This window comes from Erythranthe guttata, chromosome 14 (genome assembly GCF_056151865.1).
Source record: "Erythranthe guttata isolate IM_541 chromosome 14, IM_541, whole genome shotgun sequence".
NCBI classification, from domain to species: Eukaryota; Viridiplantae; Streptophyta; class Magnoliopsida; order Lamiales; family Phrymaceae; genus Erythranthe; species Erythranthe guttata.
Window position 1 is genome coordinate 26244411 of NC_142546.1, and position 22920 is coordinate 26267330.

Below are 22920 nucleotides of genomic sequence, written 5' to 3' on the forward strand. Positions count from 1 at the left end.
TTAAACACGGTTTGAATTCTAAAGTGAACGCGTGGTATTGAATAATTATTTTAATCGTGCTCAATTAAAATACTGGATAACCTCAATTTGAATTCTAAAGTGAACACAAAATATTGACCATCACTGTCAATTTTGTGGTGTAAAAGAATAAATCAAATGAGAAAAAAAAATAAAAAATCTACAGCTGAATTATAGTTTACACTACAAGATAATATAGACTGGGTCCAAATTAAAGACCTCAATCTATTTCCACTTAATTAAATGAATTGTCACACAGTTGGTGGTTGTGATTTGGTGTTCGGCAAATGAATTGGTTCAATCTGTAAGCTTTTCAGTGCAGCCCCACTAAATCTTCTCTTCCATAGATTCACTTCATCTCGGTCAACCCCCGGCGGCGCCACCTTCTTCACCACCGGCAGAGGCGGATCCAGTTCACCAATATTCACCAATTTAACGAAACCCTGTCCACATTTGCCGTCACCGCTACTATTCAATTTCAATCTTCTTAAGTTATTGAGGCACACCTGATCTCTGCTACTTCTGCAACTCTTGCTCCCACTTCTTCCGGCGGAGAGGGCCACGACGGCGCCGCCCGTGTTGGTGGTGGACTGTGAGGAAGTCGATATTGGGGGCAAAAGGGCTTTGCTGGAAAATAGTTTTCTGAGCTTGGAGTATTTTTGGTGGTGGGTTGTGACGGCGGCGACGGCGGCGGTGGTGGGAAAGCCGATAACACGGTTGTTTCTCTTGACTTGGCCCATGCAACTGACTTTAGGGGAGGAGGGTTCATCGGCGGCGGGCGTTGGATCCTTGCGGCGGCGGTTGTTTAGATTAATGTCTTTGATTGATAATCTGCAGAAGATTGGGAGGAACATGTTTTTCCGGTGGAAGATGTGGTGGTGCTGAATGCTATGGTGATCATATCCGTGGCCCATTAATTGGGGTGGGGTTTCTCGATCTCAACTTCTTGTTTACTGCGTGTTTCTCGGTGTGTAATTTGTGTGCGTAGAAATTTATGTGTGGTGTTTAGTTAGTTTCTATGTGATCTGATATGTGTATGTGTGCGTGTGTGAGAGAGAGAAGTGAAATTAAATGAGGACAATATAATCAATAATGGGGGATTATAATCAAGATTCAAGATGCGGGTTTATGTGTGTGTGTGTGTGTGAGAGAGAGAGAGAGAGAGAGAGAGAGAGAGAGAGAGAGCGAATGAGTCAACCAGAGATGCATATAAAATGCAATAACTTGTCTGCAAGTGAAACACGCACAGAGACAAACTGACACATTATTCATAATTATACACATGCAAAGAGATAGATAGGTTTATTATTATATAAAAAAGGTTTAATTATTTGAATAATACAAGTTTATGAAGACTCAGGTCTCGAAGTAAATATAGTTTATCTTTTATTTGTTAGCATATATATGTAGCTATCATATAGATTTATCTTCGGAGTTTATTGTATATATTGTTGACTCTTTCTTATTAGGTGTGTAAAACATTTAAAATGTGGGTTTAGTTATTATTCCTTTTCCCTTTGAACAATTAGTCAGTCCAATAGTCCATAAAATGGTGTCTATTAGATTTAATTGACTATTGTACTAGAAAAATTATCAAAAGAAAAGACTATTGGACTAAATTTGTCATTTGTTACATAAGTTGTATTTCAATATAGTGATGAATTTCAGAAATAAATGGACGATGAATTTTTGTACGCACATGAGTGTCGGTGGACACGTGTCTCATTAGCCGACATCACGAGTTTGTCAGCATGTGGACCGCACATGTTATAGTCCAACTGGGACCCTTTGCTCCTCTTCATTCAATTTTGAATTTGGAGAAATCGTGAAATTTACAGTTTTCATCCCTTATGTTTGCATCGATTCCACATTTGGTCTCTATATTCACAAAAAACACATTTGATACCTTGCTTTTCAATAATTTAACATTTTTGGTCATTTTTATCAATTTACCATTAGGTCGTCACTTAAGGCTGTCATCGGCACACTCCTTGATTTTGTTAGTACTAACAGAAAATTTACGGGAATAACTAAAAATGTTGAATTTTTGAAATATGGTGGACCAAATGTGTTTTTCCCGACAATAATCAAACTTTCTTCTATTTAGAAAATTTAAAAAATTCGGGTTACAATATGGCCTTACAAAGCATGCACACAACACATACCTTTCGCCAAATACTAGCCGAAAACAGTACCAAGATCAAACTTGAATTTACAATTAAATTTTATTTCACACACCGTGTATTTATTCAAGAAAAAAAAAAACTTTAATTGGGGGAGGGAAAAAATAAAGTAAAAAACAGGGGTTTGCCTGGGTGTGGAGAGGCCAAACGGCAGCTATATTATAAACAATTAATAAGTAGTAGTTTTCTTGTGTTTGAAGGGTTGTCTTGTGTCTAATCTTTTCACTTCTACTTTCTTTCTCTTCATACATCCCAACAATGGATTCAAATTACAAGCATATATACAAAATTTTCTAATATGTAAGAAGGCGCCAAAAAGTCTTATACAACTAGTAAAGATTGCCTAATAAAACTCGAAAACATAATTAAATCTGGAAATATCAGAGATTGTGTACTTATGCCGATGCACACTCTTAAATACATATATTAATTCAGTTATGTATAGTAAATGATAACCGATTGCATATAGATACAGATACATGTAGCTTTGTTAGATCAGACATTTGGCATCTACTACACATTGTAAACATTATCCAGTTGTAATCTTCTCTCTACGAAAACTCGAAAATAAAAAAATAAAAATAGCGCAGATGTTAACAGGCCCAGTAGACAGTTTAACCTCTGCAGTCCAATAAGCATGAAATTAGATATCAAGGCATTTATGGGCCCATTAAAAATAAAGGTGTTAGAAAAACGCCGTTGCCGGGGATCGAACCCGGGTCACCCGCGTGACAGGCGGGAATACTTACCACTATACTACAACGACTTTGTTGCTTGACTTTTTTGTTATATTTAATTAACAACAGTGTTATATTGGAACTTTGATAAAATATACACAAAACGCCGTTGCCGGGGATCGAACCCGGGTCACCCGCGTGACAGGCGGGAATACTTACCACTATACTACAACGACTATGTTGATAACTGAATTTATATAGTTAAATTAATTTTGTGGTGTTATAGAAATTGTACCGTTGGATATCTGCATATAATTTAGCATCATAAATGACAAAATTCAAATGTTATTAAAGATTGATTACTTGATTCATAATGGTTAATAGTTAATACTTATGTCATGCTATATAATTTACTTCAAAGGGTAAAAAGTCACCAATTGCTGTGGTGAAACTTAAAACAGAGCAGCAACTTCACTCTCGTTAGTGAAAATGGAAAATCCAAACAAACTGGTTAGCCTGTTCAGTATAGAGCTCTCTACAGTTAGTAGAGTTATACTAGCCAACCAAGTGTACATATTTTGTTATTTAATTTATTTGATGAACAAAATACTTAGAAGCAAAATATTAGCTCTATAGAAAACTCAGTATCAAATCACAGGACAATGTTTTACACGTAAATTATCGAGTCTATTAAGTAACATCTACTCAACTCAAAACTCAGTCTATTCTATGCTACACCGGATAAAATACACCGGGTAGATCTTTATCATTCATATACATAAACACAAACACACACACACACCCACATTGGTGTGTGTAGATCAACGGTAAAAAATCACCCGGTGTAGCATAGAAATAAACCTCAAAACTCACTGCCCTCTTTTTTTTTTTTACAGAAAATCATCTGAAATAATTATTAGCTTTTTGCCTTTTCATAATCACCAACTTTTTGATATAATAATCACTTGGTGTTAACTTTGCTAGACTGAATGTTTTCATTTCTTTTTGAATGTATGTGCAAAGAATATTACAATAAAGCATTCCACAAAGCCTCTTCTCCTTCACCACACTGTTCATGTACAAATTTCATCTTCTCCACTGATTTACATATTCCGCTGCAGCTCCAATCGAACGAGGCTATACATACATTCCCCGCTTGCGACTTCCATTCGCAATCTGCACATTTACCAACATATTCAAATCAAGATTCATTCTTTCCGAGGGCTTAATCTTTCAAATCAAGTAAACTAATATATATAAATACCTGGTGGAGTACCACAGCACATATTTCGCTCGTCTATGTGCTCAACTTCAAGACCGATAAACCAAGCTCCAAGTGACACGTCTTCATTTGCATACTTGTGCAGTATGTGCCTACAAATTGCCGTTTTAATGCATGAATTAAAATTATAAGCGAGTGACTGTGTTGGATTAACATATAAGCGGGGAATGATTACTGGTTAATGGAGATGTAGGTGGCTAAATCCTTAGATAGAGCGTAAATCTGGCCAGTTGCATGGCGGAAATATTTGTTTCCGTCTTCTCCGAATTTCCAGTACTCTGGTTCGTGGTACTTCACATTCCTGAACAAAATATCGAGTTATTACATACATGTACAACAGAATCAAGAAACATTATAAAGTTGTCGGAAATATAAAGATTACTTTTGAGAAAGAACTGGCCCAGATTTCATGCAGCCAATGTAAACTCTGGGTTTTGGTCGGTGACGTGCGAGAGTTGCAGCTAACGTACCTTTTAAGACAAATACATTTTATAATACGAGTGTTATTTAGCCAAAAAAAATAAAAATGGTAGTTATTTGGATTTGAAAAGGTGTTGCTGCAATACTTACCCAAATTAACATGAACATCGTCATCAACTTTGACATAGAAATCAGCATCCCATTTTGCAACAGCAGTGGCAAAGAAAATCTTCGTTTTTGCAGATAGTTCATGATATCCTTCAACGTGCTCCTACAAATATTGAATATATACGATTTCAGCTCAAACGGGTTTTTTAAGAAGGAAAAAAGAAACATATATATTTGAGCTGAATTCTTTTTACCAGCCTGAGAAAGTCGTTATGCTGAGCTTCTTCCGAGTCGAGGGCTCTATCCAATATGCTGTTTGATGTTGCACTGAACCAATCAAGAAACATATCTACCAGATTAGTCTTCGATTTAAAGAAGCAACATTAAAGAAAATGCAATTACAGAATCGAATAATACGATTGAGTAATTAATTAATATATACCTATGTCCAATCATAAATCTAACAACAATCCCCTTCTCATGCTCCAACTTGCGAAGTTGATCGCCTGAGCAGCAAATGTACCGAATTTCCCAAATTTATTTCTCGGTTATAATAAATATACTTCGATTGAGATCGAAATTAGGTAATGTTTATTACCTTGAGGCATCCAAGTTTCTCGGACAGAATCACGCCTCTTCCGACTGCTGAAAGCTGTATTTATACCAATCACCATAAATACCTTCTTCCTTTGAGAGCTTTGATCGGAAATTGCCGGCGACCCATCGGTTTTTACTTTCTCCTGAACACTTCTTGACACAGATAACTCCATTTGCAGCATTGAAATTGACTTGTCCAATGACCTGAAAACCCCATTGAGATTTGACACGTGCAAGAAAGAAAGTGCTGAAAATCAGGGAATTATGAACTCACTGGATTGCCTCATGGGTTTTGTACACCTCCTTCATTACATCCTTGTTGTCCATATCCCCTTCTTTCTATTCAGACAAAAAGAAAAAAAATTGAAGATCGAATCAACCAATCCACCCAAATCCATACCTCAAAAGTCAAAACCCAAAAATCAAAAGGCTAAAAAAATTGAATCTTTACATATAAAGAAACAAACCCAGAATCATAGTGGCAACATAAGACGAAATCGAAGTGAAAAATGAAACCTTCTTCTTATTATTGCAATCCTCGGAGACGATCTGCAGTTCTTGGTCCAGCCTTTGCTTGGTTATGAGCTGACTGTTAGATTCCAATGGAGCCCAGAATCTGTTAAAAAAAAAACCCAGATCAGCCAACCAGAAAACAACAAAACTGAAATAAAATTCTTGAACTAATTAAGACATACTTGTTGGTGAAAAACATGCCCAAGAAGAAGAAGCAAATGGAGAAAACAGGAATCCATTTTGCAGACACCTTCCCACCACTTTTACTCTTCATTATTTTCTTCAAAAAATGAAATGGGGAAAAAAAAACCCAGAAATTAAGCAAACTTAAAAAAGAAGACGATCGAAATCGGGGATATATATTGATTGACTGAGTTGTGGGAAAGACGTGACACGAGAGCGACGATGGAGCTGGAAAATGGAGAATGTCGATGGAATTTTCCGAATAATTTCAGATAATCAATATTTTATTTCGAAGAATTATCGCCCGGGTTTAGACTTTGAAATTTGGACAGTTGGACTAAAATTTTCGCATGTTTGGCAAATATTTAGGTGCGTGTCAGTGTTTCTTTGGGCTATAGAGGTTAAGGCAAAGGGGATTGGTAATAAATTAGGTGGAATTGTCAATGACTTAAGATAAACTGTAATTAAAGAAGCCTTAATTATAGTTTTATTTTATTAATAACTTGTGTATTAATTATTGCAATGTCAACCAATTAGACACGTCTTGATATTGTTATTATTATCTTTTTACCTGGAAACAATTTTTTTTTTAAATTATGGGTTTAAATGGAACTTTTTTGCAATGAAATTCGAATATTTTATTATTGGTATTTTTTCTAGTTTATTGCTTCAATGGTTTTGTGATTCGTTGTATTATGTTAACCAATGGAGTTAGACTAAGAGATACAATCAAATTATTGCTAGTAATGGGATGCAAGTGGTCTTCTTCTCGTGCCATGTAAATAATTTTATTTGTTATAGAATAAATTAATGTGAGTTATTAAATAGTTGAACTTTAATAATGTCTCAACATGTTCGATTTCAGTTAATTAAGCGACATATGTAAATGCATGTGATGGTGTAAGATGTACATTCTCAAGACATTCTTCCAAGCTGTTGGAAAATTCACCGAACGCTGTTTTTCGTTGGAGAAGATGAATTCGACGAACATATAGTATAAATTGAGTTTTATTGATGAGTATTGGAATCGTGTCTGTAGTCGGATCTCTACACTTGTTTATATAGACAATTGTGTGTGGCTATCCCCCTCTTAATTAGTCGAGATTTACATTGATTGCTCCACTATTGTTGAGTGTTCGGACGAGATGACGAACTCGATAATCGCATATCACAGGGGCACCATTTAACCAGCTAGATACCAATGGGCTTTCTTCCGGTGAGCTTCTAGAAGAATCCATATCTTTGATGCATATTGAGCCTCTGACCCAATAAATCGGCCTCTCGGCACAATAAATGAGTATCGTCCTAATATGGAGGGTTTGACCCAACCTTACCAAACTGACTTCCATCATCATGAAATTTATAAGATATAGTCCAACAATTTTTTTAACCCAATAAAAGTCCAACTTGAGCCAATAGGCCCAATTAAGAATACTAACAACCAGCCCAACAATACCACATTGAATTGAAATTACTAATTACCAGCCCATGCTTTAATTATAAAATACACTAATAAATATCTATATTAAATAACAATTATTCAATAAATTTGTCTCTATTCAAAATATTTGACTTTTCTCCTAGGGCTTTTCACATCGGCCAAAGAGAAGTGACAAAGCAGAATACCATAAGAACGAAACAGAAAAAATCGGCAGACGGAGGACTCATCTACCGGTGATAATATTCATTATTTCGAGCTCGAAGCTGAATCTCTTGTTAACTAATCACGACAGGAAGAGAAGTTGTGGTAGAGAACGTATGTTTTACCTATTCAAAATTCCTTCAATTTTATTTCAGTTTATTTATTTATTTATTTTTATTTCAGTTGTGAGTGATTTTCTGATGAAATCAAATCCTAGATTTTATAGAGTTGATTGGTGTTAAAAAAATTACGTTGGTGGTTGCTTGAACTAATATGGTAGTTGATTGGTTGCTTGAAATAATTCCAGATTTTGTGGTTGAGGGTTTTATTATTTTAATTTTTACACAATTTGTTAAAATTGAACTTTGGTTTCTCAAATTTGAGAAGCCAAAGTTCAATTATATAGATTTCCATCATGCTGAACGAATCGTTTTGTTGTTTGCTCGATAAACCTTCTGTGCGTGTATGTTTATGGATTATTGTTATTACAGTAGAACCTCATAAATTAATAACCTCGCTTAAATAATAATTTCTTACGGTCCGACTCATGGTTCGCCGGAACGGTCCTTCCGGAACGGGAACTGTGCCCTCCGTTCCAGAATCCGTAACCAGAACGGTAGTTGCACCGTGACTCGTCGGAACGCCGAGAAATTGGTGGGATGGGCGAGATGGAGCCACGGAACGGCCCCGACGCGGCCGAAACGGCACCGGAACGGTGCCGGAACAGTGAAAAAGAATTTGGAAAGAAAAAAAAAACAAATTTAACTAAAAAAAATAAGGAAAAAAAACATAAAAGAAAAAATAAATAAATAATATGATGGTGGTGGCCACGTTAGATAACGAAGATTCCCCTGAATCACAGATCTTTGGCCTCACTCTTCAATTATATCCTACACAATTCTAGTTCGGTGTTCTAGTTGGTATTAATATTGCTTATATTTTCATAATATTCTTTGTAATATTTATTTTTTAATTTGTAATAATATTTTGCATATTATTGAATTGTAATATTGTTATTAAAAACATATTTGAAATATATTGTATTTTTTAAACAATTTAATTAAAATGTGTCCGTTCCGGCCGCGACGTTGCAACGGAACTGGAACGGCAGTGTCCGCGACAATGCACTGTTCCGTTCCGGCGAACCATGGTCCGACTCGACTCGGTAAAAACGTACTAAATATTAGCTCAATAATTTAATATTTCGCCAAATTAATAGAATTTGGTCAGTCCCGACTCTATTAATTTATAGAGGTTTAACTGTATGTTTTATTTGATCGGATGCGTATATCTAGAGAGAACAAACGATTATTTCGAACCTTATTGTGTCTTAGCTAAAATTATATTTCATACGTCAAATCTTCCCTTGTTTTTTGATAGTTCTAATAAGTCAATCTTTCTTGCATTCTATCTAGGATTGTTTCTTCAGCATCAACTCAGCAATTTAAGAACAATGTCGGACGGTCAAGAAACTGATAAGAACATTGAGATATGGAAAATCAAAAAGCTAATCAAGGCACTGGAAGCTGCTCGAGGCAATGGTACTAGCATGATTTCACTTATCATGCCTCCACGTGATCAAGTGTCTCGCGTCACTAAGATGCTTGGAGATGAATTTGGAACTGCATCCAATATCAAGAGCAGAGTAAATCGCCAATCTGTTCTTGGTGCAATCACTTCTGCTCAACAGAGGCTGAAACTGTACAACAAGGTTCCTCCAAACGGGCTCGTGCTTTACACTGGAACTATTGTTACAGACGATGGGAAGGAAAAGAAGGTAACAATCGACTTTGAGCCTTTCAAGCCTATTAACGCATCTCTTTATCTCTGTGACAACAAGTTCCATACGGAGGCGCTTAATGAACTTCTGGAATCTGATGACAAGTTCGGCTTTATCATAATGGATGGTAATGGTACCCTTTTTGGAACATTGAGCGGTAATACTAGGGAGATTCTTCACAAATTCACTGTGGATCTTCCTAAGAAGCATGGAAGAGGAGGGCAATCTGCTTTGAGGTTTGCTCGTTTGCGAATGGAGAAGCGTCACAACTATGTGAGGAAAGCAGCAGAGCTTTCCACCCAATTTTACATCAACCCTCAGACAAGCCAGCCTAATGTGTCTGGACTTATACTTGCTGGTTCAGCCGATTTCAAGACTGAACTCAGTCAGTCCGATATGTTTGATCCTCGTCTACAGGCGAAGATATTGAATGTGGTTGATGTATCTTATGGAGGTGAAAACGGCTTCAACCAGGCGATTGAGCTTTCTGCCGAGGTCTTATCTAATGTGAAATTTATACAAGAGAAGCGTCTTATAGGCAAGTATTTCGAAGAGATTAGTCAGGACACTGGGAAATATGTTTTTGGTGTGGATGACACGCTGAAGGTTCTTGAAATGGGTGCAGTCGAGACACTTATTGTGTGGGAAAATCTGGACGTTAATCGATATGTGCTGAAGAACACTATTTCTGGTGAAATTGTCATAAAGCACTTGAACAAGGATCAGGAGAATGATCAGAGTAATTTCAGGGATCAAGATACAAACGCTGAATTGGAGGTTCAGGATAAGCAATCACTGCTCGAATGGTTTGCAAATGAATATAAGCGATTTGGTTGCACACTTGAGTTTGTGACGAACAAATCGCAAGAGGGATCTCAGTTTTGCAGAGGTTTTGGAGGAATTGGAGGGATCCTTCGTTATCAGTTGGATGTTCGAACTTTTGACGAGCTTTCCGATGATGGAGAAGTTTATGAAGATTCTGACTAGCAATCAGTCAACTTCCCCAAATCCGGTGCAGGGATAGAGCAGGAGGCCTGCACTGGTGCGCGAGGGCTCGCGCCTGACGACTGCGCTGCTCGTGGCTATGATGATGGGAAAACAAAATTGAAGGGACAATCGCTGAGGTATGTGATAAATATAAGTTACTTTCTTTAAGTCGGCTATGCAAATAAATGATTTATGTTGTTTATTATTGTTTTCTTTTGTTGTGGAACAGTTACGAGTAAGCGATATGGAGGAGAGGTCTGTGAGTATGGGCAATATGAAGATTGTCTGAAACATTAATATCTTTACTGTTCTATGTTTTTTATGGTCTGCTGTGGTTGGGTGCTTTTGGGAGAGAAGGCAGTTACTTGTACAAGTTGCTGTTATTATTTTTACTTTTTAAGTTTTATTATACAGACACGTATCTCTAGCATTTATATTATGTTGCAATAAGCACTGCATTTGGGATTATTGTTGATGCAGTGATTTCCCTTCTGTTGCTGGATATTTTTGTTGGTATTTTATTTGGAGGATTTGAACCTTTTACTAAATTTTGATTAGCTGGGCAATGTTTTATTATTATTTTTGGCCTCATTTGTTGTCACATCCTCCTAATAACTGCGGGTGGGAAAATGTATGGGAATCGGAATTTGATATAAAATCTTCCGAATTTGATATGAAATCTTCCAAAAATTTCATATTTAAGAATTATTATATATATATATATATATATATACTAAAGTGAAAGTGATTGGTTTGGGCTGGACTGTAGAATTAATTGTTTATGTTGAAATTGAAATGTTGGCCCATTTTTACATCTCAAAAGAAAAAGGAAAATATTGGCCCATTTTAGCTACAAGTACCGCAGCGAAGCCTAATGACCTAATCATCCTTGTTCTTTCTTCTCTTTGATTTCAAACCTAATCCCTAGTTTCCTCTTTCTTCTTCGGGCCGCTTTCCTCTGTCAGATAATTCATACTTAAATTCGTCGACAGAGTTTTATCAGCTGGACCGGTCGATTTCATGCTCATTATTAGGTCATTCTACTCATGCTTCTTGTTTTGTTATTTGAATCGTTAATTTCTGGAATGCTATTTAGGTAATTAGGTTTAAAATTCATTTGTTTACCTCAACTTTCTGTCATCTAATTTCCCATACATTATTCCATGATCATTCTACAAGTTGGTTTCATGAAAAAGTTGATTAAGTCTTGTAGTTTTTTTTTTTTTCTTCCGGAAATGAAAAGGTAGTAAAAGATATGGAAATGATGGTATAAAGTAAAAGGTGTGAGCAGGATGCAGTGTTGGTAGCCATGGGGTTAGAGTGTTTGAAACAAAGTAGTGAATGTATGTAGAAGAGGGCCCTTGTCTCTGTTCGAGTTTTGACATCGAGACGTTCGCAACCTCTTCGATAACAATACAATAATCCCATTCCTTATGTTTTGGTGATTAATGGGTTGCAAGAAAAAGGCGTGGGATTGCATCCTAGTATTGGATTTCAATTTAGACTTCAGCCCTACAGTTTTCATTCTCTCTACCCCATGCGAGCTGTCAACACTCCTCCTGCATTTGATCACAATCACATGCTGATCCATTTACTGCTAGTGTCTACTTCTCTTTGTGTTTGTTTATGTTTCCGCTTTTGTATAGCTCGGTCGACTATCTTCTTTAGCATTTTTTAAGGTTTCATTTTTTGGCTTTCACTTCTATTACAATGGTTTTAACTACTCATGGCTGAATAATTCTTAGCCAAGTAATCAATGTTTTATCTTTCATGCTTTATTTGGAATTGCAGCTCAATGGTCTTTGGGAATCGTCAAATTGTGAAAGTGTTCGTTGTTCAAAACGACGAAACAAGTAAGGCTGGCAGTTGATATTCACATAGTACTTTACATTGTACTCGTAAGTAAAGGGTTGTTGCTATATTTTTGTGGTTTGTTGATGCGAAATTTATGTTGTGTGCCGACCTTGTTAGAAGCTTGTGTTGTGCTTTCATGTGAGGCAAGTTGTGCCCTGTCTATTATTCTATGCTACACACCATCCGGTGAACTTCAGTGTGTAATTTTCCTACCTATGATTTACATACAATCACACTTATACGCGTGAATGTGTGTATGGATGATGTCTACACTTATATGGTAGGATATAACTCGGTGGAATTCACCGGATGTTTGTGTTCCTCTCATAATGAAAGAATGGTCTATATATTTCTATATTCAGTTAGATTTGTACTCTGAATTCAATTGAAAATTACGACACTAGATTCATAGTTGCAGATAAGGTCCAGCATGTCTAATCCAATCACACAAGTGTTCGTTGATCCATATTATAGGATTTGGACCCCAACTTTAAAAATTGAATTTAGTCAATTTACCAAGCCCAATATAAACAATTCAAGCGCACATGTGACAAACTGTAAATTATATTTGCATAAGTTTCAATCCCCATGTCACACATGATTTGCCTAGTACGGTTTATGTCTCTCGTATGATTCGTAAGCTATTATACGAGAGTCCAGGTTTACCCAGTGCTATACTCTACTCAACCCCCTATAACTAGTCAAGCTGTATTCCCAAATTTTCAACATCAAAATGATAGCTATTGTTTTGTTTTTATAAATACTTTGAACAACTGGAGTGATCTCATCCATCCACTTGTCTCGTTGGTTATAATCAGAAATACGAGTTCACAATAATTCCAAAACAAACGAAGTTTCAAGTTTGTGTTGGCACAAATTATCTTTCAAATTAGTACTAAATATCTAAGGCCATACGGCTCTAAACTCGATTATTTTTATGCTATATCAGATAAAAATTACACTGATGGATTTTTATGGTTGATCTAGACACTAATGTTGATGTGTATGTGTTTGTGTGTTTATAAATAGTTTAGATTTATCCAGTGCATTTCACCGGTGTAGTTATTAAATCACAATAATTAAACGTAGTGTGATTATTAAATCACAATAGTTTAGAAAATTCAACGTAGTGTGATTATTAAATCACAATAACCTTGCAGATTTTTTTGCCCAAATATTTATTAAATAGCATATAAAATAATCAATAGCTTAAGATAAGAAACAATTATTATTTAAAATTCGTTGGTATGTAACTTTTGTTTTAGGGGCAAATGGCAAAAAGGTCCATCACATGGGACTTAAATGTATTTTGGTCCACAAAAAAAACAGTCTCTCAATTAAGCCCATCCCCATGTCTTTAGTCTAAAATACCCTCAATAATATAATTCTTATCAATTCCACCCATTATACTCTAACTTCCTTAATATTACACATTGACCCGAATTTAAACAAATATATCACATTAACCCCCAAAACTTTTTTTTTTTCAGAAAATAATTTTTTTTCTGAAATGTTTTTTTTCCGGCCAGATTCCGGCGTTGACTTTTTTTTTTTTTTTTTTGAATTGTTTTTCTTAGAAAAAAAATATTTTAAGTAATATTATTGTCTTGGCTACTAAATTACTGTCTCAGACAGTAATATTACTGTTTGTGATAGTAATATTATGAATATTATTTTTCCGAACAGTAATATTATTAATATTATTGTCTAAGACAGTTAAATTATTGTTGGAGACAGTAATTTAACATCCAAGGCAGTAATATTAATTAAAATAATTTTTTTTAAGGAAAAAAAAAAAAGTCAATTAACAGTTAAATTACTGTCTCCGACAGTTAAATAACTGCCGGAGACAGTAATTTAGCAACGAATACAGTAATATTAATTAAAAATATTTTTTTTAAGAATAAAAAAGTCAATTAACAGTTAAATTACTGTCTCCGACAGTTAAATAACTGTTGGAGACAGTAATTTAGCAACGAATACAGTAATATTAATTAAAATATTTTTGAAGAAAAAAAAAAACAAAAGAGTCAATTAACAGTTAAATTACTGTCTCCGACATTTAAATAACTGCCGGAGATAGTAATTTAGCAGCCAAGACAGTAATATTAATTAAAATATTTTTCTAAGAAAAAACAAAATTAAAAAAAAAAAAAAAAAAAAAGTCAACGCCGGAGACCCGACGGTCAACGGCAGTTGACCGGCCGGAAAAAAATTTCAGGAAAAAATAAATTTTCAAAAAAAAAAAAAAAAAACCGGTCTCCGGTGGTGGCGGGTCAAAATTGGGGTCAAAATTGAAATTATGGTTAAAATTAGTTAATTGATGAAATTGGGCTAAATTGGGGTGTAAATCATGAAATTGGAGTTAAATTGGGTTTCAATGAATTGGGGGTAATTTTGGTATATATAAAAGGATTTTTCTTATTTGCAAATAAGTTTGAATGGGTTGGATTTATTTGAAAGACAAAAAAATTGGATGTCCCTCTTTTAATTAAGTGCCCTTGTCATGGGCCTATTTGCCACCCCTTGTTTTAGAGACTTGGTCTCTAAAATAAAAGTCAGAAATACTAATAACTTTTTTTAATAGTTAAATTTTTTAAATCTTGTAACTTATTTATCGTATTATATCTCATTAATCCTATACTAATAAATAAATATATTTCAATATATAACATATTTGATTCATTACTTATTGGTTAATGTACTTTGTCAATAAAATTATTATTATTAATTTTTTTTGAGGAAAATCAAGAAAATACAGGTAGAAAAAATCTGAATAGAGAGAAAGAAATCAGAAAGCGGTGTCGTTTGTTCTTTTCCTACGCTGCTGTGTTTTGTTTTTGCCCTAAACTCCTAATCCTTGACAACTAGGGTTTCCTCTCACCTATATATATATTCATCTCTCCTCCTTCCTCATCTCACTATATCCTCAACCACTCACTCCATACGCAACGTCTCTACCGTGTTCGTCTTCTTCGAATCTCTCCATCTCATTCGAATTAAGGTATTTTCCAACTTTTTTTTTCTCCCCGATTTATGGTGTTATCACTTTTGTTTTAGATCGATTTGTTTTGATTGTATTTTATTGATTGACTCTCCGTTTACTGATATCTCGATTTTGCTGATACCGTACGATATTTTTTCCGATTGGATTTAGATCTTATGGGATATGTTGTTTTCTATTTTGTTCTTCGGTTTTTTGATTGAGATGAAGAAGCTGGCGTATGCGATTTGACTTTTATTATGCTGTTTGTTGGGATTCCGCCTCTTATATGTTTTTTTTTTTCTTTTTCGTATGATCTAGATTTGGTTATGGGTTTTCCTGTAGGATCTTAATACTTTTACTCGAAGTGGAAATTTTCTAGTTTTGGATTTGTGTGGCTGAAAACATGTGGGGTTTGATGATGACTGGATTGCTATTGTGTACTGTTTGTAGACTACATCCTGGAATTTGTGATTGTAGGGTTATGTATCTTTTGAAGGTTGTTCTTTGCCCTAGAATGACTTTAATGATTTATATTTATTTTGCCTCTGGTTTCGTAATTTCGATTATGGAAAGATGTAGATATTTTTAGTTTTATATACTGCATCAACTTAACTTATTTGTTAATCGCAAGGCGTACCCTTGTTTTTTATGATTTTTGATATAATTTTGCTGGTGGAGTACAACCTGTGATGCAAATTATGCCCTTAATTGATTTATAATGATGCAATTTTTCTTTTCGTTGATATTCCTTCTATCTTATTAATGATTTGTCTCTTTTCCAGGGCCTTGGCTAGTATACTTGCAGTCAGCAAAAGTGGAGGGCCTTAATTTAGCTTCTTTTATGTCTGAGCGGGAATCTTGTTTTCTATTGTCGATTGGGTTGCTTGGAGAGTACTGTCCTTCAAGAGAAAAGGATAGGCATTCCGATCTTGAATTTAGCTGCATGAATCTCAAGCCACATCAAGGATTCAACGAATTTCGTGACGATTGTCAGCTTATACGGCTTGTTCCTGATCTCGAAGAAGATAACCCACTTACCTTTTGAGTTATTTCAGTGATACCTTATCACGAGGAGAAAATGGCTTTACAGAATATTGGTGCAGGGAACAAGGATGATGCCTTCTACAGGTACAAGATGCCTCGAATGATAACCAAAATCGAAGGTCGTGGGAATGGAATCAAGACCAATATAGTCAATATGGTTGACATTGCAAAGGCTCTGAGCAGGCCTGCTTCGTACACAACCAAGTATTTCGGCTGCGAACTGGGAGCTCAATCCAAGTTTGACGAGAAGACTGGAACTTCCCATGTGAATGGGGCCCATGATACTGCTAAACTTGCCGGACTTCTTGAAAACTTCATCAAGAAATTTGTTCAGTGCTATGGCTGTGGGAACCCTGAAACTGAAGTCATCATCACCAAGTCACAGATGATCAATCTCAAGTGTGCTGCTTGTGGTTTCATCTCCGATGTTGACATGAGAGACAAGCTCACAACATTCATTATCAAAAACCCTCCCGAGGCGAAAAAAGGTTCGAAGGACAAGAAAGCTATGAGGAGGGCTGAGAAGGAGCGGATGAAGGAAGGAGAGGCAGCGGACGAAGAGCAGAAGAAACTCAAGAAAGACGTTGTGAAGAAAAAGGGTTCGAAAGACGTGGTCCCACCAAAAGCAGCATCCAGTAAGAAGAAATCCCATAACTCTGATGAGGAACATTCGCCAGCTGGCAGCCAGGCGGACGAGCACGAACCAGCCGCTGCAGCTGATGACGACAGTGACGATGATGTCCAATGGCAGACTGACACCTCTGTGGTTGCTGCACAACAGACAATCCAGGAGCAGCTGAATGCTGTCACAGCTAACATGGTCATGCTTGCAGCCAATGAAGATAAGGCAAAATCTGGCAAGAGCTCTCCACGTGGGGAAGCAAAACCTAAAGCTGCTGCTAATGGTCACACAAACGGCGTCAAAAAATCTGGCAAAGCACAACTTGTTGATGCGATCAAGGATTACGTAAAGAAGGGTTTGCCACCTGGTGAGCTAATGGAATCTCTTTCGGGCACCCACCAAGAGATTATTGATGCCCTTTTCGAGGCCCTGTTTGAGGGGGTTGGGAAAGGCCTGTCTAAGGAGGTTTTGAAGAAGAAGAAGTACATTGCAGCGGCTGTACAGGACGAGAGCTCGCAGATGATGCTGCTCCATTCTGTGGAGATTTTCTGTGGGAAAGCGGGTCCTGATGCAGCGAAAGAGATTGCGTTGGTTTTGAAGGCGTTTTATGATAATGATGTGCTGGAAGAAGAGTTCATTGTGGATTGGTATGAGAAGGGGTTGAAGGGAGAGAATAAAGGCTCGTTGATTTGGAAGAATGTGAAGCCGTTTGTCGAGTGGCTGCAGAGTGCGGAGTCTGAATCTGAAGAGGAGTGAATGAGTGAGCTCTAATGGACTTTTGCTTATTATACACAGTTTTTATTGTTATGTCTTGTGCTTTTTTTAATGGTTTTAGTTGTGTGGTGTTTCATTTGGTGTTGGATATCGGTGTGTTATTGTGAGTTGGTTATGTTGTGTGTGTTTTGTTGGTCTTCATTTGTTTTTTGTGGTGTGGTTGCTAATAAAAGTGAGATGTTTCCTTGTGCGACTTTAATTGAAAAATAATTTGGGTAATTTGACTCAAGGCCCATAAAACCAAGTTTCGTATTCCAAAAATATCCCTGCGTACTTTCATTTGAGACAGGCCCATAACCTTCTTATGACGTACTTTTTTCCACTTTATTTAGTCAACTAATATTAGTTATTTGATTCAGATTTTTGGTTAATGCTGTTTAATATAGTGTTTATATTTGTAAAGTTGCAATATTAATTTGTGTTGGTTCAGGCGCCCGTCGCCATCGTTGAAATAATACCCAACAAACCAAATCAGTTGGTCGTCCCATCAGAAGTCAGTTGATCGGAATTCAGCTGATCGGTGCCACAACCGAAAAAAAATAGTCAGCTGATCGGAAATCAGCTAATCGATGTCAGTTGATAAGAGCCCGACAACCTAACGCAAGGAAAAAAAATAGTATAATTTTGTTTAAATTAATAAAATAAATTATATAATAATAATAATAATAATAATAATAATAATAATAATAATAATAATAATAATAATAATAATAATAATAATAATAAAAAATAATGTAAAATTAAACAAAACCCTAATTAGTGTTGAGAATGATAAAATAGGTATGAACTAATTATTTATGTTCACGTCAAAATGAAAGTTTGAACTAATGAAATATATTAAAACATCATAAAAAGCTTGAGTTAATTCTAATTGTTCAAGTTACTGAGGTGACTATTTCAAATAAAGCTAAACAAATCCAAAAAAAGAGCGAATGGGGGGGGGGGTTCTGGTTGGTCAAAGAAGAGCACGCAAGTTCGGTGCACTTGTTGAAAATAGAGTCCACGTAGGAATCGTGATGTACTACTCTCACTCTCTACACATAACACAACACAACACAACACAAGTGTCCTCACTCATTTTCCCTCAGATATTACCACCCCTCCCATTTCCCCATTTTGCCCTCCTCTTTCTTTTCTTTGCAAATATCTCACATATTCATTTTACCCTCATCATTATATTGTTCTTATTGGTTTATACCTAATTTAATTAGACGTATATTCACAATATATTGTTATTATATTTTATAAAAAAATCAATTAAAAAGTTGGGGTACGTATCTATATGAACATTTGCTTTAACTTTGGAAAACTTGTTAGAAATACATCTACTTTAATTTATTTGTCAAGAATTTATTTGAATTTTGGACATATAACACATATTGGTAATGATTTTAGACAAAAGAAAAAAAAAATTGACTTGTTCATATTCAGATTTTTCTTTCTTGCTCTTTGTAGGAAATAGTTATATGCCCCATGTGAATGTGTAATTGTAAAACTCCGTTTGAATTGGGATTTCATTCAGAGATTAGGGCGAGAGGTTAAAAGATTATTTAAAACAACGTGACGTTAGGCATTTCTGTTGAGCTTGGTAGGGGCTATCTGGTCATTTCACTGACATGTTTTATTCTCACTTGGTTTTGTTTTCAGGAGATGTCAGTGTCTTGTTTCTGCTATTAGGCCGTGAATACCACGCTCCTATTTTTGCTAATTCTATTTCACTATTCTGTCAGGATTTTTTTTTTTTGTTATAAATAATTTATGTATTAAGATTTTTTTTCCCATTTTACTAATCCACTGCTCTGTAACAATTTAGATATTCTATTACAAAATAATATTTATATTTATATGCTCATCACAAAAATTACGTAAATAAAATTTATTCCGTAGACGATAAACTCATTTAACACGACATTTATTATTTGTTATGTAGTAGATTTTCATAATTATGTCCGGATTTTCACTATTCGTAATTGGATTGTTGATATATAAATTCATTTGCACGAAATACGTAATGAGATATCAAATTTTGTACCACGCACGAGGCGTTGACTTTTTTTAGACGGACAACATTCTAAAGAAATAACAAAATTTAGCGCGCGTGGATTGTAAACAATTCTACTCTTCTAATATTGATATTGGAAAAAAAAAAATTAAAAAGAAAAAATAAATTTTCACTTAGTAGCGTTTAATTTAGGAAAACTTATATATGTTGAAATATATTTGATACACATAAAACTAAAATTTGTTTTAATATTCACCTATAGTTATAAGTTCAAAAAAATCATTTGAACAATGGGTAAATGACACACATATAGGGAGAGGCGTAGATACAAGCGAGTAGAAGCGCGTGAAGAATCCCATTTTCTCCTGATTGTGCTACAAGACAGTTATGATGTAAATCTGTCACACCCCCATAAATCCCAACAAAACCCCAGGGCCTATATATACCCTCCACCCCCCCACCCCTGAATTCTGCCTTTTCCTTTTTCACCCTTCACTCCTACCGCCGTACGTCACCTATACGTACAATCTCTGTCTCTATATCCTTACACTCACCGGCACCACCAATGTCTAACTTCTCCTCCTCCTCCGAGGTCGACGCCTCCATCTGGCGCGCCGTCGCCGGCGCCTGCGTCCAAATTCCACCCCCAAACTCATTTGTGTACTACTTCCCCCAGGGCCACCTCGAACACTGCTCCTTCTCAACCGCCTTCATCAACAGTTTCAATTTTGCCCTAGGACGGCCCTTCATTTATTGTCAAGTACTGTCAATCCGTTTCTTCTCCAATCATTTATCCGACCAAGTGTTCGTCAAAATCACCCTCCAGCCCATCAACACCTACGGGCCATGTCCGGTTAGCAACGCCGGCGGCGATAGAGAGAACAATCAGGGCGACGTCGTTTTGTTCTCGAAGATTCTGACTCCGTCCGATGCCAACAACGGCGGAGGGTTTTCGGTTCCTAGGTCCTGCGCGGACATGATATTCCCGCCGCTGGACTTCGCGGCGGATCCGCCGGTTCAGAATCTGACGTTGAAAGACACCAACAACAATGCATGGGAGTTTCGGCACATCTACAGGGGGACTCCGCGCCGCCACTTGTTGACTACGGGCTGGAGCAAGTTCGTGAACGCCAAGCGCCTCGTGGCCGGGGATTCAGCTGTTTTTATGAGGAAACAATCGACCGATGAGCTCTATATTGGGGTGAGGCGAGCCCAGAGGTTTGGCGGCAATGAAGGTCAGAACGGCGGCGAGGCCTTGAGGGCAATTGAGAATGCTGTAAAAGGAATGGCGTTCGAGGTGTTGTACTGCCCTACGTTTGGATCGCCGGATTTCGTGGTGAAGGCGGAGAAGGTGTGTGAGGCGACCAGAACAAACTGGACCGCCGGAATGAGGGTGAAAATGGCGGTGGAGGCAGACGATTCATCAAGGCTGACGTGGTCTTCCGGTACAATTGCTGCTGTTTCGTGCCCTAACACCGGGCCTTGGTGCGGCTCTCCATGGGGATTGCTCCAGGTATACTAGGATTCTCCATTTGCCCTTTCATGCTAATTTTTTACAGTGAGCATTTGCACAGTGATGATGTTGGATTGTATTGGTATTAAACTTTTAACTGATGTTCTTGATCATTTTTAGAAAACGAGTTTATATTAAATCTATAGGATTTACTGAATTGCTTTAGTAACACCTTGTTGTCGAATTGCCATTACTCAAATCGGAATATTCTCTCATATGCTGATTCTGGTTTAATTTCATGCTGTATCATTCATTGACTTCTCTGATCTGTCATGTTAGAATTAGTATATATGTATGCTTGATTAGATTTTCATGTCGGAATTCGGGTTGTTTTGTTTGGATGCTGATTTGTGAAATGTTATATCTCACAGTCGAACCTATATATGAGGCCATGTTCTTGATTTGGTTGTATGTTATCGATCATGTTATTATGTCATGGCGAAAGTGTTGTATGCTTTGTGGGATTATCTGCATCATATCCAGGTGTAGTGTTTCTCATTACAGGGATATTTCTATTCAGTAACAGAGAAACTGATACCGTTCAAAATGGAAGGTTTTCGGACTTCTTACCGGCAGTTATGAATGACTTTTTTTTCCGAATCATTTCTTCATGATAAGTTATTCATTCCTTTTTTTTTTTTTCTGCATTCCGTATCAAGTTATACTTGTAGGTTGGATGAACGTATTTGTTGATTGATTGTGATCAATTTGTATAACGCAGATGACTTGGGATGAACCTGAAAGTATGCGGAATGTGAACAGAGTTAGCCCTTGGCAAGTTGAATACCTCGATCCCACTCTAATGCTCAATCCCAACTTCCCTCCTTTAAAGAAGCTCAAACTCCTGTCATATTCAGATATGCTGCTATCTGCTGGAGAGGGAGAAATTCCCTTTCCTACGGCAGAGTTCAACTCGCCGCTGTTCAATGCTAGCATTCAGGGAGCCAGGCTAGATCCCGTTTATATACCCACCACCACCACCACTAACAGCCAAGTGTCGAAAGAAATCCCGGACAAGAATGAAGGAGAACCAGAACGTGAAACTGTCTCAACAGTACTAAGCATTGGGAGTTCGTATTCGGACAAGGACAATGTATCGCCTCCTAGTCAGAGCAGTGTTGCCTCTGCAACCAAATTAGTCCGTGAAAATTCGTTCCAATTGTTCGGGCAGATCATTCAGATGCCTCAGCCTGGTGAAGATGGTGCCTGTTGTAGTAATGCAGTGTCTGAAGAGAATCCTGTTATTGACCACCAACTACCTAGTCCATCTGCCCGAGTGCAGCAGCAGCAGCGTTTCCGAAGGCCGTCCGATAAATCTTGACGAGCTCATGTGTAATTAGTGGTTCTTTGCCGACATTTTATAGCTGTATAGTTGATTGCAAAGCCATGTCTTTACTTGGATGTAATCCCATAGAAAAAACACAGAGATTCATGTTTGATTTGTTTTCATTTTACCTTGGGAAATTACATCATCATCACCAATCAAAAATAGGCCTAAACCCCATTTGTCTTTCTAAAACAGTACTTTGTAATTCCTTGTTCTGTATTTTACAAACCAAGTTCAGGTGATTTTCTGTTTTTTTCAGGATTGATGATTGGCTTTACTTTTTTTTTTCTTCAAATTAGTGCTGAATAATACCTGCATTGTGTTTTATTAATGAGTAAAAATACTTCAGTGTTTACACAAGTGTATTTATAAGATGACTGAAAAGGTTGCACCATCTGCCCCCTTTCC

At 36.6% G+C, this 22920-nt stretch overlaps 5 protein-coding genes, 1 long non-coding RNA gene and 2 other non-coding genes across 8 annotated transcripts; 4 read left to right on the top strand and 4 right to left on the bottom strand.

Moving 5' to 3' along the window:
- Window positions 1–16: 16 nt before the first annotated feature.
- On the bottom strand, window positions 17–1515 carry LOC148765543 (uncharacterized). Its single transcript, XM_088814038.1, has one exon. The coding sequence runs from the start codon at window positions 930–932 to the stop codon at window positions 270–272; it is 663 nt and encodes a 220-aa protein (XP_088670164.1). The 5' UTR covers window positions 933–1515; the 3' UTR covers window positions 17–269.
- Window positions 1516–2895: 1380 nt separating this feature from the next.
- On the bottom strand, window positions 2896–2967 carry TRNAD-GUC (transfer RNA aspartic acid (anticodon GUC)). The gene has a single exon. It is a non-coding gene; the product is annotated as a tRNA-Asp (tRNA).
- A 75-nt stretch (window positions 2968–3042) lies between these two features.
- On the bottom strand, window positions 3043–3114 carry TRNAD-GUC (transfer RNA aspartic acid (anticodon GUC)). The gene has a single exon. It is a non-coding gene; the product is annotated as a tRNA-Asp (tRNA).
- Window positions 3115–3488: 374 nt separating this feature from the next.
- LOC105973093 (beta-1,3-galactosyltransferase 7) lies at window positions 3489–6414 on the bottom strand. Its single transcript, XM_012998102.2, has 11 exons — window positions 5981–6414; window positions 5802–5901; window positions 5560–5624; window positions 5287–5489; window positions 5131–5194; window positions 4943–5015; window positions 4731–4851; window positions 4543–4630; window positions 4336–4461; window positions 4143–4252; window positions 3489–4054 (listed from the first exon to the last, which is right to left on the bottom strand). Exons 1-11 carry the CDS (start codon window positions 6070–6072, stop codon window positions 3906–3908), a joined length of 1191 nt encoding a protein of 396 aa, XP_012853556.2. The 5' UTR covers window positions 6073–6414; the 3' UTR covers window positions 3489–3905.
- A 1094-nt stretch (window positions 6415–7508) lies between these two features.
- Window positions 7509–10938, top strand: LOC105973070 (eukaryotic peptide chain release factor subunit 1-3). Its single transcript, XM_012998074.2, has 3 exons — window positions 7509–7737; window positions 9039–10527; window positions 10620–10938. Exon 2 carries the CDS (start codon window positions 9077–9079, stop codon window positions 10388–10390), a length of 1314 nt encoding a protein of 437 aa, XP_012853528.2. The 5' UTR covers window positions 7509–7737; window positions 9039–9076; the 3' UTR covers window positions 10391–10527; window positions 10620–10938.
- A 337-nt stretch (window positions 10939–11275) lies between these two features.
- On the top strand, window positions 11276–12605 carry LOC105972902 (uncharacterized). Its single transcript, XR_001174199.2, has 2 exons — window positions 11276–11424; window positions 12182–12605. It is a non-coding gene; the product is annotated as an uncharacterized LOC105972902 (long non-coding RNA).
- A 2221-nt stretch (window positions 12606–14826) lies between these two features.
- Window positions 14827–17869, top strand: LOC105973017 (eukaryotic translation initiation factor 5). Its single transcript, XM_012998007.2, has 2 exons — window positions 14827–15248; window positions 16013–17869. Exon 2 carries the CDS (start codon window positions 16309–16311, stop codon window positions 17650–17652), a length of 1344 nt encoding a protein of 447 aa, XP_012853461.2. The 5' UTR covers window positions 14827–15248; window positions 16013–16308; the 3' UTR covers window positions 17653–17869.
- Window positions 17870–20115: 2246 nt separating this feature from the next.
- Window positions 20116–22752, top strand: LOC105972895 (auxin response factor 17). The gene is made up of 2 exons (XM_012997876.2): window positions 20116–21185; window positions 21907–22752. Exons 1-2 carry the CDS (start codon window positions 20238–20240, stop codon window positions 22504–22506), a joined length of 1548 nt encoding a protein of 515 aa, XP_012853330.2. The 5' UTR covers window positions 20116–20237; the 3' UTR covers window positions 22507–22752.
- The last annotated feature ends 168 nt before the right edge of the window (window positions 22753–22920 follow it).

Coding starts and splice junctions, on each gene's coding strand:
- LOC105972895 (XM_012997876.2), top strand. CDS start 20,238: ATGTCTAACTTCTCCTCCTCCTCCGAGGTCGACGCCTCCATCTGGCGC. Junction 21,186..21,906: donor CTCCATGGGGATTGCTCCAG/GTATACTAGGAT, acceptor TGTATAACGCAG/ATGACTTGGGATGAACCTGA.
- LOC105973093 (XM_012998102.2), bottom strand. CDS start 6,072: ATGAAGAGTAAAAGTGGTGGGAAGGTGTCTGCAAAATGGATTCCTGTT. Junction 5,490..5,559: donor AAAACCCATGAGGCAATCCA/GTGAGTTCATAA, acceptor TGGGGTTTTCAG/GTCATTGGACAAGTCAATTT. Junction 4,462..4,542: donor GGGCCAGTTCTTTCTCAAAA/GTAATCTTTATA, acceptor TATTTTGTTCAG/GAATGTGAAGTACCACGAAC.
- LOC105973070 (XM_012998074.2), top strand. CDS start 9,077: ATGTCGGACGGTCAAGAAACTGATAAGAACATTGAGATATGGAAAATC.
- LOC148765543 (XM_088814038.1), bottom strand. CDS start 932: ATGGGCCACGGATATGATCACCATAGCATTCAGCACCACCACATCTTC.
- LOC105973017 (XM_012998007.2), top strand. CDS start 16,309: ATGGCTTTACAGAATATTGGTGCAGGGAACAAGGATGATGCCTTCTAC.